The sequence below is a fragment of the Phoca vitulina genome, unplaced genomic scaffold (assembly GCF_004348235.1).
Source record: "Phoca vitulina isolate PV1807 unplaced genomic scaffold, GSC_HSeal_1.0 scaffold31, whole genome shotgun sequence".
NCBI classification, from domain to species: domain Eukaryota; kingdom Metazoa; phylum Chordata; class Mammalia; order Carnivora; family Phocidae; genus Phoca; species Phoca vitulina.
Window position 1 is genome coordinate 11,335,975 of NW_022589734.1, and position 18,694 is coordinate 11,354,668.

Below are 18,694 nucleotides of genomic sequence, written 5' to 3' on the forward strand. Positions count from 1 at the left end.
GCTTGCTTTCTCTCTCTGCCATGAGAGGACAAAGCGAGAAGGCACTTTCTACAAACCGGGAAGAAGGCCCTCACTAGGAATCAAATTGGCTAACACTCTGATCTTGGACTCCCCAGCATCTAGAAAATAAATTTCTGGCTTAAAGCCACCCAGCCCCTGGTATTTTGTTATAGCAGCCCAAGCAGATGAAATACATTGTTCAATAGTCTGACCAAGAGTACTCTCAGTGGATCAGAGTCATCCTACAAGAAGATCCTAGTGCCCTGCCCAAGGGCTCATTGCCATTCTGTTCATCATGAAGGTAGAGGAGAAAAAAAGCAACTGAACAACTAAACCAATGCATAGTTAGTGACATGCTAGGCAGAATGGTTAAACTGACAAGACAAAAATAATTTAGAAACTGGAGAGGTAAAAGTAAGGTCTTGCGATTTTTTGAATCCTAGAGATCAAATGCACAAGAAAGAAGTAAAGAATATGTGATTTAGCAAAAGCACTTGTAAAAAATAGACTTAGGAATTTTAGTTGACAATATTTAATCCCATCTCTGGAACCTATTAGCTATCTAAAAATTTAGTGCTAGGATACTGGGTACTTTAACTTAGTGAATGCATACAAGGCCTTAGCATAGTACATGGCACTTAGTAGATACTCAATAAATATTCATTTCTTTTCTTTTCCTCTCAGTATGAGTCAACATTTGATGTGCCTTCCAAGAAAAAAACAAAAAAACAAAAATATAATCTTTGGTGACATGAGAACACATATGGTTCTGGAATGTTGGAGGTGATTTACCATGGTTTATACTCCCTGCCCGTGGTTTGCCTCTAGTTCTGGCAGCCTCATGCTAAATGGGAAGCAGGGGACTCAAAGTCTCCTTCCTACACAGGAATCAAGGATTACTCAGTCATTGGTGAATGATGTCATGTGTGAAGTGTGAGGGATCTGGGGATGTTTCTCCTAGAGAAGAGGACAGGTAATATAAGGGCTATTTTCAAATATCTGAATGGCTTCCTTTCTTGAAGAGTAATTAACTTATTAAAAGCTACAGAAGGAGTGCTTGTGTGGCTCAGGTCATGATCTCAGGGTTCTGGGATCGAGCCCCGCATTGGTCTCCCTGCTCAGTGGGGTGTCTGCTTCTCCCTCTTCCTCTCCCTCATGCTTGCGTGTTCTCTCTCTCAAATAAATAAATAAAATCTTTAAAAAAAAAAAAAAAAGCTACAGAAAACCAGATTTTTAGCTCAGTATAAGAAAGAACTTCTGAACAGTCAGAAATGTCCCAAAGAGGGGACGCCTGGGTGGTGCAGTTGGTTAAGCGTCCAACTCTTGGTATGGGTTCAGGTAGTGATCTCACGGTTGTGGGATTGGGCCTGTGTTGGGCTCTACACTCAGCGTGGAATCTGAGATTCTCGCTCCCTCTGCCCTTCCTGCTCATGTGCTCTCTCTCTCTCTCTAAAATAAATAAATCTTATAAAAAAAATAAAGAAATGCCCCTAGATGATATAGACTCCTAGTTGTAGTATGAACTATTAATTCATTTGTTCAACAGATAAACTGAGAATTCAGCCATGTGCCAGGCACCATTCTGGGTTCAGGGCCTGTACTGATAAACAGACAAACATCCCTGACCTCACGGAGCCTACATTCTATAGGAAGAGCCAGATAATAAACAATACACATAAGAACCAGGTAATTAATAGTATGGTAGGATAGGATTAGTGCTATTGGGAGCAGGGCTTGCTTATATAAGGATGGCAGGAATGGATAAGGAATTAGACAGTATTTGTTGAGATCTCTCAGTCCTTAAAATGCCCACCATGCAAATGCATTTGTGAGTATACATCTTGAGGAGACAGCTAATACGGCCCCTGACAAGCTCCCCGAACTGAACAAAAGTAGGAAGAGAAAGTCTTAGACTATGCCTGATACTTAAAAAACCCATTCTGTTCATGTTCATTAGTATTTAAAAACAGTATTAAATTAATGTTAAAATCCTTAAGATTTAGGATCAGCTCTCTTGAGTCCCAGATTCTATTAAATTCTTTGAGTTCTTCTGCATTTAAGTAACTGTTAAAGAAAGTATGTAGCATCCAAACTTTATTGCATTCATTTTGGCTGTTTTTCTTTTTATAACCCATATGAAAATTTTAGGTTATCTCTTGCTAAGCTCCTGCCAAAGGAAGCAGGGACTGTAACATAAATAGTCTTTTATATCTTCCCCCGCATTTTTAGGAATGCCTAGAAAATAAAATCCTAACTGAGCCAAACTATTGCATCTAAAGTGCCGTTACGGGCTACTTACGGTTGGCATGTTTCTGACGATACTTGGAAACAGTGTTTGTGGCTCTTTCTGTTGACCCGGCTGCTTTGGCACTGGATGGACACTCGTGTTCTGTGGAGGCTGGATGGACTGCAGTGGCTGGTGGCGGTTTTTCGGCTGGGGCTGTCTGACCGTCTGATCGTTTATGTCCGGCAGAGGCTTAGATTCTAGATCCCCTAAAGATGGCTTTGATTCTAGTGGTTGCACCTGCTTATTTAAAGATTGTTTCGATTCCAGATGATGTGAGGAAGGGCCTAATACTTGACCAACTTGAAAATACGGGTGTTTCAATGCCTACAAAAGCATGGAAATAAGAAATGCTTATTAAAATGGTTGCGCCTAAATTTATTGCACATAAAAGACTGACTAGCAGTGGGCTCGGCGTACAGCACTAGCCTAGATCAGCTTCAAAGACTTAGAAAGCGTCCAGTTTTCCCCTTATGTGGTACCTTCAAAAAGGTAACCAGGAAATAATGATTTAGGACATAAATTTCTTTTAAAAAATAGGTACAACATAGTAGGAAGAATGTAAAACTCATGTGTAACGTCCAGGCAAAGCAACTGTTGTATTTAAAGATTCTGTATGAAAACAAAACCTAGCTTATAAACATGGGCTAAATTTGATGTGATTAATTCAAACTAAAATGCTAGGTACTGATCATGGTTTAGAGTCCATCCATTAGGAAATGAGTTAAGAAAACCTTTTATGGAGTTCATTTTAAATGATTAACTTGAACATTATATAAAATTCAGGGCTACTCTTAGCCTAAGGATAGCTACATACCTACTAGCAATAAAAATAATTCTAAGAAAGGAGATTACAAATATATATGTGTTAGAGCTTATTATAGCAATATACCAGCAAAGAGAAGATATTTATGGGAAGAAAATATAAAAATAATAAAAAATGATCACTGATCCTTTTTATCATGATCACTGGTTAACTGTATCAGTCAACCAGTAGCTGCTGCTGCGTGGAGGTGGGGGGCTGGAGCGGAGGCCTGATGACTGATGGGTGACACAGTCTACAGTAGTGGTTCTGCACTGGGAGCGATCTGTCCCCTCTGGAGACATCATTTTTATTGTCACAACCTGGGGGTGGGAGGTGTGACTGGCATCTAGGCATGTTGCCAGGGATGCTGCTAAACATCCTACGATAACAGGATGGTCCTCACAACAAAGAATGATCCGATCCAAATGTCACAAGTGTCGAGGTTGATGAAAATTGGTCTAGAGAATGTCTGAAGCCTTCTGTGCAGCTCAGCTGTGGATGCTGATCCCTTTACCAGTAATCATATGCCTGGATTAAGGAGGAAAGTTCCCCGTTCTGCGGTTTGTGTGTATGGAGGGGGGGAGGTTGGGAGGGCACCTTAAGGTAGCCAAGCCCTATTACCCTGCACATCCTGCCCTAAGCCGGTACCCACCGATGTGTGAACACAGCTCTGACCCACAGTTAACTTCTCAGGTATGCAAGGGCAGTTTTTGGAGGGACAGAAGTAGCTCTGTACATGGATCCCGTATCCTATAAATTCACCTCTCCCTAACTCGGTCCCCAGCTTCCACTAAAAAGCAGGACGATGAAATAGTGGACAAGAAAGAGGGTAAGGGCAGGGAGGTATATTTCCGCAGAGGTAGGAAGAATCTTTATTGTGAGATGTCCCCTACCACAACTGACGTATGTGTTAATTACACTGATATTGCTAAGTGGAGCTCTACAAATACAGGCAATTTAAATACATCAGTACCTGATGCACAGAAAGCCCTCAACTTCTTAATTAAGTCCTATTAATTAGTATGCCAATACTCCTAAATTAAAAACGTACTATATTTTGGAGCTAGAACCTTTATAAATGTGATTTGCAATTTCAAGGCTTCATCTATAACAATTCTTCCTCTTCAAGATATCAGTTACCATCCTTCAAGAAGAGGTGAGTCTTTAAGAAAGAATTTGTTTTTTCGTGTTTATTTGGGGAATATTTGATCATTGCATAGAATAAGGATGTATGGAAAGTTCTCAAGAAGAAATTAAAATAATCCCCAATGCCAACACCAGGAGAAAACTATTGCTCACATTTTGATGTTTTGCTTTTTTGTACTTCTTTCTAGTCATGTAAATTAATATATATACATATTTAAATAAAATCATATTGTGTGTATAATATTCTAGCCTACTTTTAAACTTAGCATTTGGGCTTGAGAATTCTCCAAAATGGTTACTTTATTTTAAAAATTCCATTTTTAATGGGGGCAAAGTAGTCTATATTAAGGATATATATACTTTAAATGTTCCCTAGAACATTAGGTTTATACCTCCAATGGGCAGTTTTTAATTAGCTTTGAACATCTGTGGGCATAAATCTTTATCCAACTTTATGAATGTTTTCAATGTTCTTGATATACTACATTGCAAAACTATTTTCCATTACTTAGAGAAATAGCCTTTCAGCTGTTTTTTGTTGGTTTCTTGTTGTTGTTATTGTTGTTTTTGCATTTACCATAATGAAAAATGGCTGCACATTAAAAAAATATTTTTTGGTAATTTTAATTTCTTTTTCTGATTTTTTTAAATGTCTCATGCCCACTTTTCTTCTTTATGTAAGAGTTAAAGACTTTTATTATATTTTTATTACAAAAGTTAACAAATATTTAGAAACATTAGAAAATATACTGTCTCATTTGTTAAAAAGAACTCTTGCTGTTTGTCTTCCAACCTTAAGATTTTTATAAGAGAAGGGGTGCCTGGGTGGCTCAATCGTTAAGCGTCTGCCTTCGGCTCAGGTCATGATCCCAGGGTCCTGGGATCGAGCCCCACATCAGGCTCCCTGCTCACAGGAAGCCTGCTTCTCCCTCTCCCACTCCCTCTGCTTGTGTTTCCTCTCTTGCTGTGTCTCTCTGTTAAATAAATAATAAATAAAATCTTTAAAAATAAAAAGATTTTTATAAGAGAAAAAAATTTAATTTTTGTGTGATCAAATCTGAGTTTTCCCTACAGAGAACAAACTGATGGTTACCAGAGGTGAGATAGGTGGGAGTATGGGGGAAATAGGCGATGGGGCCTGAGGAGTGCACTTATGATGAAAAAAAAAATCTGAGTTTTCCCTTTGTGGTTTCTTCTGTTACTTTTATACTCATCTATTTCTTAGCTTGAGATTACTCACCTATACTTTTCTTTAGTTCTCAATAGTTTAGTTCGTCCTTCTTACTTTTTAAACCTTCTGTGATTTACTTGAAAAGTATGGTAAGAAATAACCTAAATTTACTTTTTTCCTGAGAATTAACTAATTGTGCCCGTGACAGTCCCCTCCCCCCAATTTGTGATGCCATGTTTACCTACGGCTGACTTACAGCTTCTGCAAGTCGGGTTCTCTGTCTACTCTTTTTTTTTTTAAGATTTTATTTATTTATTTGACAGAGAGAGACACAGCGAGAGAGGGAACACAAGGGAGAAGCAGGCTTCCCGCCAAGTAGGGAGCCCGATGCGGGGCTCAATCCCAGGACCCTGGGATCATGACCTGAGTATCTGTAGATGTCTAAGGGCTGGTCACAAAGCAGCTGAGCAAGGGTGCCACCTGCTGGCCTCTTGTGGGAGCTGGAGAGTGAACAATACTCCAGTCCTGTGGAGGCGTGATGCCCTTGCGTGGAGTGAACAAGAACCCACCTCTAAACCATAGGAAGGCATAGAAAGTCTCCTATGTTGCACAACTGAAGAGCTGCCCTTTTACTACCAGTGACAAGTTTCGTCCTAATTAGCTGTCACATGCCTGAATTTTTATCATTAAAGGAATTAATTCCTTGCAGCCTCAACCTCATTTGAACCACAAGACACAGAAAATCATTGGAGTGGCTGTTTTCTCAATCCTCCCAGGGATGTTATAGGCCTAGAAATGAATTCATTACATATTGGATGCCTCACGCTTTGAGCTTACTTACAGGTTGGTAAAACCCTGGTTGAGAACAGACTTGCTTTGTAAATGAAAATATTCTTGGGGTATTGTAAAATCTCAAAAGCAAAAAAAAAAAAAAAAAAAAAAGAAAAAGAAAAAACCACTCTACCAGGGAGATTCATCTTACCTGACTTGCTGTTGGTCGCTTCTTTGGATCCCAATTCAACATTTCAGTCATAAGCTGAATAGCTTCATTACTGGCATTGGGAATAAGAGTTTTTAAGTTTGTAGGAACACACTGGGGAAAACGGAAGTTCATAGAGGATGCAAGCTGGTACCCTTCTGGCCAGTCACTCTGTTTAAGGAATATATAAGTGGGTGGGACGGAAGAACAAAAAGAAAATGTAATCAATTTAGTAATCAATTTAAAAACACGGGTATAATATAAAAATCACTGGTGGTGAAAATTTTAGTGTTGATTCATATAAGCAGAATGAAATACCAGACCACATATACAACTCAGTGCTATAAATAGTGTAGAAAGAATATTAAACTCTTGTCCATTTTTTGGATTTTGATGATGACACCCAGCTGACTTTGAATAAATAAGCACAAATGGTGTATACAAAGCAGCTGATCATTACAAAGACCCTCATTATGTTAGACATTGCATCCACTGTTAAAAACTGTATATAGCTAGGAAATAACAAATTACATGAAGCTTTAATAACTATGTTTACTTGTCTAATTTTAACTACAAGGCACATACTAACATAATTAGGATGTAATTATATGTACTTATTAAGTACGTATCAGAAAGTAAGGTCTGGCTGAATGCAGTAGTTAATGAGAAGTATTCAGTTCAAGGGATCAAATATCCATGGCAGAGGTATGTAAAAGGAAACAGGAAAGGTTAAGAGGAAATGGCCCAGGACACCTGGGATTCAAGAGTTGATGCCAATGAACATTACCAGAGCAAATGGGAAAGAGTCTAAGCAAGGATGGCTACGAGGTCATCAGCTGGTCATCAACCCAAAGTTAAATATACAAAATTCTAAATATAGAGAATGTTCCCTTAAGTTCTTAAAGGCAAGAACCCTTTTTTCTTCAGTCTTGTAGGGATTCTGGCTTCTCATCCCACCCAATTAAAAAAAAAAAAAGATAAGAAAAATAACCATTAAAGCGTAAGCCTATTTGAAAACAAAAATATCAGATAGCTAGGTAAAAGTTATAAATAATCAAAAGTTATAACAACTTAAGGACAAGAATACTCACTTTTTTGGGAGTCCCTAAAACTTGGCAAATCTTAAAGATTTCATCGACCTCACTTGTCCCTGGGAAAAGTGGTCTTAATGTATATAGTTCAGCCATTATGCTTCCAACAGCCCACACATCAATGGGAGAGCTATAAACCGAAGATCTTAATAAAACTTCAGGGGCACGATACCTATGAAAATAGAAAACAAAACAAAAAACAAAACAGGCCATTTTGGTTGGAGTTGGAAAGATAGAGAGGCGGTGGGGTTTGGTCATACATTTCAATCAAGGAACCAGTATTAAGTGCCTTCTACGTGTCCCACATTTGCACAGCGTGTTGGGGGCTCAATCGGATGTAACACATTTTCCCTGACCACAAACGGTGGAGTTGGAGACAAATATAAATGAAATGTCCAAGTGGCCTAAGTTAGGAACTCAAATGAATAAATATGGAAATAAGTACTATAAGACAGGGTTGCGGGGGGAGCTCTGAGCGGAAGCAGAGATATTCTGAATGAGAACGGTTGTATAATTTTACAAAGCATTATATCCATGATATATGTATATGAAGGATAGAAAACAAAAGATTAACAAACACTATCCCTAAGTAGTGGGGTTTTCTTCTTCTTTTTACTTATCAGATTGAAAGTGCTGATTCCTTCAGTGGACTCAGTTCCCCCAACTGACAATATCTTTAATGGAGAAAAAGACCCTATTTATTTATTTATTTATTTATTTTAAAGATTTTATTTATTTATTTGACAGAGAGTGAGAGGGAACACAAGCAGGGGGAGTGGGAGAGAAGCAGGCTTCCCGCGGAGCAGGGAGCCCGATGCAGGGCTCGATCCCAGGACCCTAGGATCATGACCTGAGCCAAAGGCAGACGCTTAATGACTGAGCCACCCAGGTGCCCCAAAAATACCCTATTTATGAGAGCAAAGGTACCTGGTGGAAAATATTCTCAATTCTAACTTTTTTTTTTCACATTGAAATGTGTAGATTTATCAGCCCAAATATTTCACAGTATTGTCTTTTTGCTTCTATTCTGAGTACCTTTCTTTGACAGGTTTATTGAGATATAATTAGAATAACATACAACTCATCCGTTTAAAAGTGTATGACTCAAGGGCTTTAAATATATTCGTGGAGTGTGTAATCCATTATCACAATCAATTTTGAACATTTTCATTGCCCCCAAAAGAAACCTCACACCTCTCCAATATCCCTGTATCCCCAGCGCTAGTCTACTTTCTGTCTCTAGAGATTTGTCTATTGTGTGTACTTCATACCAGTGGAACCATATTCTATCCAGTCCTTGTGGACTGGCTTCTTTCACTTAACGTGTTTTCTAGGTTCATCCAAGTTGTAGCACCTATCAGTACTTCATTCTTTTTACTGCCAAATAATATTCCATTATATGGCTATAGCACACTTTAGTTATCTATTCATCAGTGGATGGGCATTTGGCTTGTTTCCAGTTTTTGGCTATTGTAAGTAATGCTGTTCTGAACATTCATGTATAAGTTTTTATGTGGATGTGTGTTTTCCTTTCTCTGGGGCACATATACCAAGGTATGGAATTCCAGATCCCATGGTAACTATATGTTTAACCAGAGGAACTGTTGACTCTTCTGTGCCATTTTACATTCACCCCAGAGATGTATGATGGATCCAGTTTCTCTGCATCCTTGCCAATACTTGTTACTATGTTTTGATACTTTTATGAGATAAAATTAATAGTTTCGAATGTCTTGCCAAGTTTAGATGTTGAAAACAAGTCTTCTTAATTGCATTCCATTTCAGTATAGCATCTAAATTTACCCAGTTGAAAATACTCAACCAAAAATGGAACTGTGCTTCTTCCCCCGCAAAAGCTCCCCAGTATTCCCCATCTCAGTTAGTGCTGACACCATCCTTCCAGTTCCTCAAGAAACAAAACAAAACAAAACGAAACCCCCCTTAGAATCTTTGACTCCTTTATCTTATACCCCACATCTGATTCATCAGGAAATCATGGTTGCTCTACTTTTAAAAATACCACCTCCACAGCCACCAGATCCAAGTCACTGTATTGTGTAACAGTCTCCTACCTGGTCTCCCTGCTTCTTCCCTTGCTTTTCTAAAATCTATTTTTAACATTGCAGTGAGAGTGATACTTTTAAGATCTGGCAGATCACATTGCACCTCTTCTCAACATCCTCTAGGGGCTCCCCAGTTCACCACAGTCCTTATGATGACCTATAAGGACCTGAGATCTTGCCCTCCATTAACTCTCCAGCCCCATTTCCTACTACAGCCCTCCTGATTTATTCTGCTCTCTGCAGAATTCACACATGGCTTTCCTGTCTCAAGGCCTCTACACTCAGCATTTTCTCTGCCTGAAAGCTCCTTCTTGCCTTGGCATCTCCTTCTCAGCGAGACCCTCTATTTAAAATAGCAGCATGCCCTTTCCCTCCTCCAGCCCCCCCCCCACTCCCTGTCACTTTCCATATTTTATTCTTCTCCATAATAATGTATCACCACCTGATATACAAATATTCTTGTTTTTGTTGGAATGTAATACACATGCAGAAAAATGCACATATTGTAAGAGGACAGCTTGATGAATTGTCACAAATAGAATACACCCATTGACCCAGTGCCAAGATCAAGAAACTGGGTGTTATCAGCATCCCAGGAGGCCCCTCTCCTGCACTCTTGCAGTCACTACTCAAGTAACGGCTACCCTGACTTCTAACAGCAGAGATTAGTTTTCTCTATTTTTGCACTTTGTAGAAATGGAATCATACCATATGCACTTTTTTTCTGTTTGGCCTTTTGCTCTCCTCATTGTATCTGTGAGACTCAATCATATTGTTGCGTGTAGTTGTAGACTTTTGTTCTCATTGCTGTAAAGCATCCCACTGGGTGAATATATTATGCTGCATGTGATGGACATTTGGGTAGTTTGCAGTTTGGGACTATTACATATCTTTTGATGAACACATGTATGTCTTTCTGTTAGTAAAAACAAAGTTTAAACATCTTGCTTATTTGTATTTTGGATGTCGTGTAAGTGGCAGGAGACAGATTGTTTTTCTGTTTCGTTCACTTCTGTGTTCCCCATGCCTGAAATAGTATCTAGCACATAGTAGGTTTCCACAAGTGTTTGTTGAATGAATGAATGAATGAAATCCCTTTTCCTTCAGAATAGTCATGACCCAATCCTTCTCTCTCCACAGAATGCAAAATTCAGTTCTATATTTTGTTTTAAATACTCAAATGGAACCTCCAGAAAGCTATGTAACGATCCACTGTAGTAAAACTTCAACACAGACCTACTTCTACCTCTACAGAGTTGCATAAAACTACTCACCATCTGGTAGATACATAATCAGTATATGGTGGCTGTGATCTTAATTCTCTGGCAAGTCCAAAATCAGCAATTTTTACAAGTTCTGGACCCATACAAAGCAAGTTTTCTGGTTTCATATCCCTATGAAAAAAACCTTGGTAACAGAGGAAAAACAGTAATTGAGCATTATGTTTAAACACATTTGACTTCTCAACAAACTATAACCGATCCTCTCTGTTGTAATTAGGGATGTGAACTTAGGGGGAAAAAAATCTGTATTTCTTGTGTAAAAAGTGATGGAGGTAGGGACCCTGCTTTCAAAATAATTTGATAAGAAAGTTCACACAGTATATGAGGTCATTAAAAATACCCACTTAACACATTTCTATTTGTGAATCCAGGAAGTTCAAGCACTTGGGCTAGATACTGCTGCATTAGGATTATCTCCAGTAATTTGCACAACTTTAAGGAGATATTATGGTCACTATTGTGTAGTAAATGAGGAGGTAGAGGCCGGGAGCGAAGGAGCCTAGTGAAAGCTTGAAGAAAGCTGCATAATCAGGCTTATGTCACTTATTTGAAAAGTCCATTAAACAAAAATGGAATTGCACACATTTTAGCCAATTCTTTCATTTACAATTATTTTATTTAACAGCTCAGTTCTCCCCTGGTAGCTGCTTTATTGAAAAACCCAATAATTATCATGGTTACTTACCAATTCAGTATGTAAAATAAGTGTTTACTGAAGCTAAGAGGCAGGTCAATGAAAATGAGGCAGAAAACCCAGCAAGAAGAACATGAAAGCCCTCTTCGTACATTTCTAAGGGGGATCTAAAGCTCACTGGCTGGTAAACAGATGGCCTGTTTTCTAATGATCTTGCAAGGTGGGAGAATCCAGAAGGGGCCTGGTCATCTGTTGTAGGTGATCATCGTGAGGGGACTTTCATGTAGCTGTAGCCTAAACTTTTTAAGCCAAATTTTAAGCCTGAGCTTTTTGATTCCTTCTAACCAGTGTGGGCTCTACGTTTGTGACATCTACAACAGTTTTGTACTCAGTTTATCTGGCACTTCTTTTGATTTTTTTTTTTAAGATTTTATTTATTTATTTGAGAGAATGAGAGACAGATAGCATGAGAGGCAGGAGGGTCAGAGGGAGAAGCAGACTCCCAGCTGAGCCGGGAGCCCAATGCCATGCGGGACTCGATCCAGGGACTCCAGGATCATGACCTGAGCTGAAGGCAGTTGCTTAACCAACTGAGACACCCAGGCGTCCCTTATCTGGCACTTCTTACTCAAACTAGTTGTTGAGATCCATTTCATGAACTTTTAAGGGAAATACACTGCACTTCTGTAACATGAAGACAGGAACAGGAGCACATGTCGTGGTGAGTAAAGCGACATAATCCATAAAATCGTACAAAATGAAACCAATTGCATATTTGTACAGTTGAGATTTTCCCCATTCTCACTAATATAAATATATCGGTAACTTGGTCCTATCTTAACTAAAATATTAGTCTTTTTTTTTTGACAGCTACTATTTTAAAAATATTTACTCAAAGTATTACATCTGAGATCTTATCCACTATAGCAAGAATAATGTAGCCTTTGTAAAAATGTCTATTGTTTTTGGAGTCTGGTGTCCCAAATCACTGTCATCACTTGTATAACCAACTGTACATTATTCGTATTATTTACTTTTAATAGCAACTTTTAACTAACTTCTTCCTTCAACCACTTATGCTCTGAAGTTGCTGGTAGTTCATCTATATCCAAGGAATAGAAATCAGTTTTATTACTAGCCTAAAAAATATCAATAAATCACAAAGCTGTTTCCAAAAGTCAAATAAGTCATAATACTTTTGATTTTTCCATACCACACTTGTTTCTACTGGCATAAATGAACTCAGGCAAATATCATGAGTTACCATGCTGGCCAGTGTTTAAAAATGGGTTGAAGATCAGAAATCCATTATGAACAATTAAAATAGCATATATCCTTTGTTTCCATGTAATTAATAAATGACTGACTTTTATCAATGGATTGTAGTATATTATCATAGGCTGTAGACTTTTTATTTTTAACATCTTCTTTTTCTTTTTTTTAATTTAAATTCAGTTAGCCAACATCTAGTACATCATTAGTTTCAGACGTAGAGTTCAATAATTCATCAGTTGCATGTAACACCCAGTGCTCATCACATCTCGTGCCCTCCTTAATTAGGCTTTAGACTTTTAAAGGACAAAAAAAGTGGGATTCAGGAATGTTCTGACAATGCTTGTATGGAATAAACGATAAATAGCATTTTTAGAAAATAAATTATTTCCCATGACAGTTAAAGGGAAAAGGAGAAAATATAAAATATGGGATGAAATATGAAAAGACGCTAACAATGGTGATTTCCAACTGCCTCTGTTCATAATGCAGCAGTGGTCTGGCACAAACTCTTCCAATTTAATATCTAAACATCTAGGGATTCTAGACAAATGTTTGCCAAAAATTTTCATAATAATCACGTTAACTTTTTGGACAAGTTATTTTGGTTTGATAGATACATAAAAAACTAGAAGTGTGGATCACATAAATAAGAAATTCATAAAAATAGGAATAAGCACTTTATTTAATTCCACTCAAAGAATAGAAACAACTAAAGGTACATACTAAGAAAACTATAAAATACCATAGCACTGGTGCTTTAAACTATTTAAATGTTAATAAGTGGTCATGTGATCAAAGCATTCCGATCTTTTTCAAAAGAAGGGCATTTTGTTTGTTTTGTTTTCATTTCCATGGTAAAATCGGGGAATGAGGTTGTAGGATGGGTTTATGATAACTGAGAGTAAAGGCTGATGGTCAAAGTGTTAACAAATTCGCTATAGAGGAAGACAGTTATAGATTACAGAAATTGCATTATAGAGAATTACAGAAATTCTAAGTTTTTTTTTTTTTTTTAAGATTTTATTTATTTATTTGAGAGAGAGAGACTGAGAGAGAGAGCACATGAGAGCGGGGAGGGTCGGGAGGGTCAGAGGGAGAAGCAGACTCCCTGCTGAGCAGGAAGCCCGATGCGGGACTCGATCCAGGGACTCCAGGATCATGACCTGAGCCGAAGGCAGTCGCTTAACCAACTGAGCCACCCAGGCGCCCCCAGAAATTCTAAGTTTTTAAAATGAAAATGTCAGGGTGTGTAGCCCCATACTCCAAATTTGTAGTTATTCAGTATAACATTATCTAACTGCTTATATATAATTCCTGTGTATGACCTTGACAGTAATCTAAAGAGGCAGGGAAAGGAAATTTAAACCTACCATGTTTATGGATAAATGCCAGCCCCTGCAATATTTGATACATAATATTTCTGATGACTGACTCAGGGAACAGCTTGTTTCTGTGAAGACAGGAACAAATAAACAGTCATGTAATTCTGTTAACCAACCAATCAAAACAAGACAGCAGATATTCCTCCTCCCTTGGAGCCCCTGTTGGCTTCATGATAATGGTTGAAGGTGTGATTTATAGCTTTATAGTTGTTAAAGGTTATAAATTTAAAATGTGACAATTAGAATTTTTGTCTGTTTTGATGTTTGGTAAAAACTCAAATCCAATAATGAACATATTGCACAAATATTCAAACAGCTAAATTTTAAGCTGTCCCGAGAGGAGCAAAGTAAATTGGAAAACTGATAGCCATCAGATAAGCCAAGTGTGCAAATCTGTATCATGTAGGCTTTAAGAGTTTTAGGGGCATAACTGCTTCAGTTCTATATTGTCTGCTGGTACTGTCCAATGGAAATATAGTAAGAGCCACAAATGAGTACCACTTATGTATTTAAATTTTTTCTAGTAGCCACATTAAAGAAGCAAATGAAGCACGTGAAGTTAATTTTTAACAATATATTTTATTTAATATATACCAGATATTATTTCAACATGTGATCAATATAAAAATTATTAATGAATTTCCTTTTTTGCACCAAGTTTTCAAAGTCTGGTGTGTATTTTTATTTTACATTTAAAGCACATCTCAATCCAGACTAGCCACATTTTTAAGACTTCAAGAGTCACATGTGATTAGTAGCTACTCTACTAGACAGAGCGGCTTTATGTGGAATTTACATAAAGTCTAAAGTAAGATCCTAATAAGGACTAAATTAAGACAAACATTAATTGCTAACATGCCACAAATTAATGTGACCAGCACATTAATTTTTTGACCCTGAATTAATTCTTTGACCCTGAAACATGCTGTTTTGGAAGTAATCATTTTAAACTTTGAAAGCTCATCATAATTTCAACATTTTCTAACATCTTTATTACAGCATGATTGATTAGATTACGGTGTTTATTCAGAATGTTCTCAACATGTAGAAAATGGCTTATTTTTGAATATTGTTAACTATATCATATGCTTATGTAATGTTTTAAGATACCCCACCAAATGGGCTAAGAACACACAACAGACAAACACTGGTCTTATAGCAAATTTGAAAATAGTATTGATTACATATTATTGAAATATTTTTAAAACTCATTTTCATAAACTATAAAATAAATTTTAAAAGAAACAAAATATTTTTATCCTATATTTAGCCAACAATTTAACTTTATAAACGGAATGCTATAAATTAAAGGTATAGGTATAGCATTGTAGCAGAGGTTTATGTATACTGGCCTTCAGTTAAAATAGAAAAAAAGTTTTGAATAAAAAAGACTTTTAAATTAATCTTCATCCTCAAAACAATGTTCAGGAAGTTAAGCTACCAAAAACAAAGTGTAAAAATACCACTTAACCTCAGATAGCTCTTTACCATGTATAATTGTTAATTGTTAAATTTAAACCTTTGACATTGAATAATATTCAAGCAATATCATTTTTATTTCCACTTAATTTAGAAATCCGGAATTGAATCATGAAATTCCAAAGTCGATTCTTTTTAGTGTTCATTTGCTGTTGCATTAATCACTTCCAATAACAGATTTATATATATATGTATATATATTTTTCTTAAGATTTTATTTTTAAGTAATCTCTACATTCAATGTAGGGCTCCAACTCACAGCCCCGAGATCAAGAGTCACACACTCTACCTACTGAGCCAGCCAGGTGCCCCATATATATATATTTTTTAAATCAGATAAAAGTATAACATTTCAAATATTTATATTTACTTAATTTATTTTTAACACCTATATCTTAATACATCAGGCATAGGTTTATCACTTCATACATTTTAAAGAGCACAATTATTAGAAGCCAAAAATTTAAGATTGCCCATCACCTAAATAAGAAGCTATTCAGATTTTTCAGTATTCTAATTCAGTCCTAATCCATTTACATGTATAACTTTTATATTAGGTATCAATGTCACATAATTACAATTTTGATTTCTGTTTTTTATCCACTCATAGGCATTTTTCATAATCTTCATAATTATCACTTTTAATGGCTACAAAATAATCCCATCAATATTATAAACTATCATTACCAAAAATTGTCCTGATAGTTATTTCTTTTAAGTATTTTAAAGAGATAAGTGAAGCGTGCTATAGTCATTTAACAGAACATACTAACTATAGTAACTGTGAAGATTATATATCAGCATAACAAAATGCTTGTAAGTGAATCAATAAAAAAAATCATCACCATTAAAATTGCAACTATATAAAAAACAGGCAGGGCTGGATCCAAGGGCTAGAAAGAACTCTAGAAAAATAAACACTGATTTGAGGGGCAGAAATTTTCTTTACTTTTATTTTAATTGCTATTAATGTTATAATGATATCAGCCTGTGGAACCTAACAGGCATTCAATAAGTACTTTTTGAAAGAAGGAAAAATACGATTAAAGAAAAATTCACTCAGACATCCCTAAGGATTACCTTGAGTGTGTACATGTATGTGTATGAAAGAAATACAGAGAGAGCAGTCATCATTCCACTGGGAAATCTATTTCTAAAGTACTTTAGAAGCTTTTGTTGAACAACTCTGGCTTTAAAAACAGGTAAAATGGACATTAATCTCCCACGTATGACCGACAGCTACCACCAAAATATTAACCTCCCCAAGCTCAAGGCAGATGACTGAAGCTTTCCCTCTTTAGAGATTCTGTTCATGGGTTTAAAAATGAAAATGAGAATTTCTTTGGGTTTGGTAACACATTATGTTTTATCATTCACTTAAACATTGTAATGAATGAATTTATTAGATTCTTTCATGAAAACTGCCTCATTCCCTCCTCCCTTTTTCCATTAACCTTTCACAAAATGCTTGCAAGAGCAATGAAGGTAATCTCAATTTTGTTCAAGGCCAGCTTTATTAGTATTAAAACTCTAGAAAGATTTTGGGGGTGCCTGGGTGGCCAGTCGGTTAAGGGTCCGACTCTTGATCTCAGCTCAGTTCTTGATCTCAGGGTCGTGAGTTCAAGCCCCATGTTGGGCTCCATGCTGGGCGTGGAGCTTACTTAAAAAACAAACGAATAAGCCAAACTATAGATAGATTTTGTTTCAAAAAGTATAGATAGATAGTGTGTGTGTTTACATCAGAAAAATGGTGACTATGTCATAGCTGGTTCTTCTTCAAGGTTATAAAGGTAACAGCTAATTAATTTAGATCCACCTCTTGGAGTGAAAAATCTGTTCACCAAAAAGTGTGACATATTAAAGGGATCCAAAGAACTCATAGAGGAGATAACAGGGAAAACATTATGGTTTTTATAAAATAAAGACATACCTGTCTTTCATTAATTGATAGAGGTTTTCTTTCATATATTCAAATATAAAATAGAGATGGTCATTTTCTCTGATAACTTCTTTTAGTTTAATCACATTGGCATGATTAAGTTTCTTCAGAGACTGTAACACAACAAATAAGCATTAAAATTCTTAAGGCAAAGTTATAGAAGTTGGCAAAATCTCATCAATCTCTATGATAATTACCTTAAATAATCTTACATTTCTTCTGAATTCATGAGTGAATTAAGTCTTAATGTCTATAATATTTTACATGACTAAGAACATCTTAGGACACAATTTATAATAAGTGGTAATTGTTTTAAGTAATGAATGTGAGTACAAAAATAAACCAAGTCAATAATACCTACCGAACATTTCAGTCTGTTACTTTTTTTCTCATTCTATTCAATAGGCCTAAGTTTTTTCTGACTTAACTATGTGAAATTCCATACAAAGGTATGCAAAAATTTATACAAATCATATAGCATAAAATAGAAATAGTATGTAGTAATTAAAAGTTGCCTTTCCTTTGATAACATGAATTAAAATGTTCTTTTAAAAGTGAGCGTATACATTCACATATGAGGGTATAGTTTTTTTCTGTTCTCCACTGACATTCAGATGAGAAATGAGAAATTACTTAGGAAGATAAAGAAAAAAAAAAAAGAAATATAATTATCTTTGGAATGCTTCCCACAAAGAACAGAACAATCCTTTAGCTACCGTCCTCAGAAATGAGAGAGGTGAGGCAGAGCGAAAGCCTCCTTGAGTTCTTTTCATATGTAGGATTTTACCTTAACTTCTCTCAAGTTCATACATTCATCCCAGGAATAGAACTTTCTTTTCATTCTGAAATCAAACAAGAAAAGTTTAGTGTACAGGGACAGAGGATTTGAAACACAAATTACGCTGTTGACTTTCTTACTCTAGTATTCCCTTTGGGTAAGCTGTGATCTCTCCCTCCTCCTTATAAGGAAGTCACCTCTCTTCTGTGTATCTCAAGGCTGTTTGGTACAGGTTCACAATTACGTTATATCTGAAATTCTGCTTTAAACGCAATGGTGAAAGGATTATCATTAATCTTCCTTTCTGGGTGCCTTCTCTTATTTCCCTGATCAGTTTAATTGTGCTTTTCTAAAAGGGTCCCCTTCCAAATTTCCTCTTTCTAGA

At 36.5% G+C, this 18,694-nt stretch overlaps 1 protein-coding gene across 1 annotated transcript in view; it reads right to left on the minus strand.

Moving 5' to 3' along the window:
* MAK (male germ cell associated kinase) overlaps positions 1 to 18,694 on the minus strand; it is a 49,884-nt gene that overhangs the window by 23,081 nt on the left and 8,109 nt on the right. Inside the window, exons 2-8 of the mRNA XM_032424812.1 lie at positions 18,319 to 18,373; positions 17,523 to 17,644; positions 14,102 to 14,181; positions 10,814 to 10,946; positions 7,477 to 7,648; positions 6,389 to 6,556; positions 2,300 to 2,611 (exon numbers count right to left, since the gene is read on the minus strand). Of these exons, the coding sequence (XP_032280703.1) occupies positions 2,300 to 2,611; positions 6,389 to 6,556; positions 7,477 to 7,648; positions 10,814 to 10,946; positions 14,102 to 14,181; positions 17,523 to 17,644; positions 18,319 to 18,373 (1,042 nt within the window). The remainder of the gene's footprint in view (positions 1 to 2,299; positions 2,612 to 6,388; positions 6,557 to 7,476; positions 7,649 to 10,813; positions 10,947 to 14,101; positions 14,182 to 17,522; positions 17,645 to 18,318; positions 18,374 to 18,694) is intronic.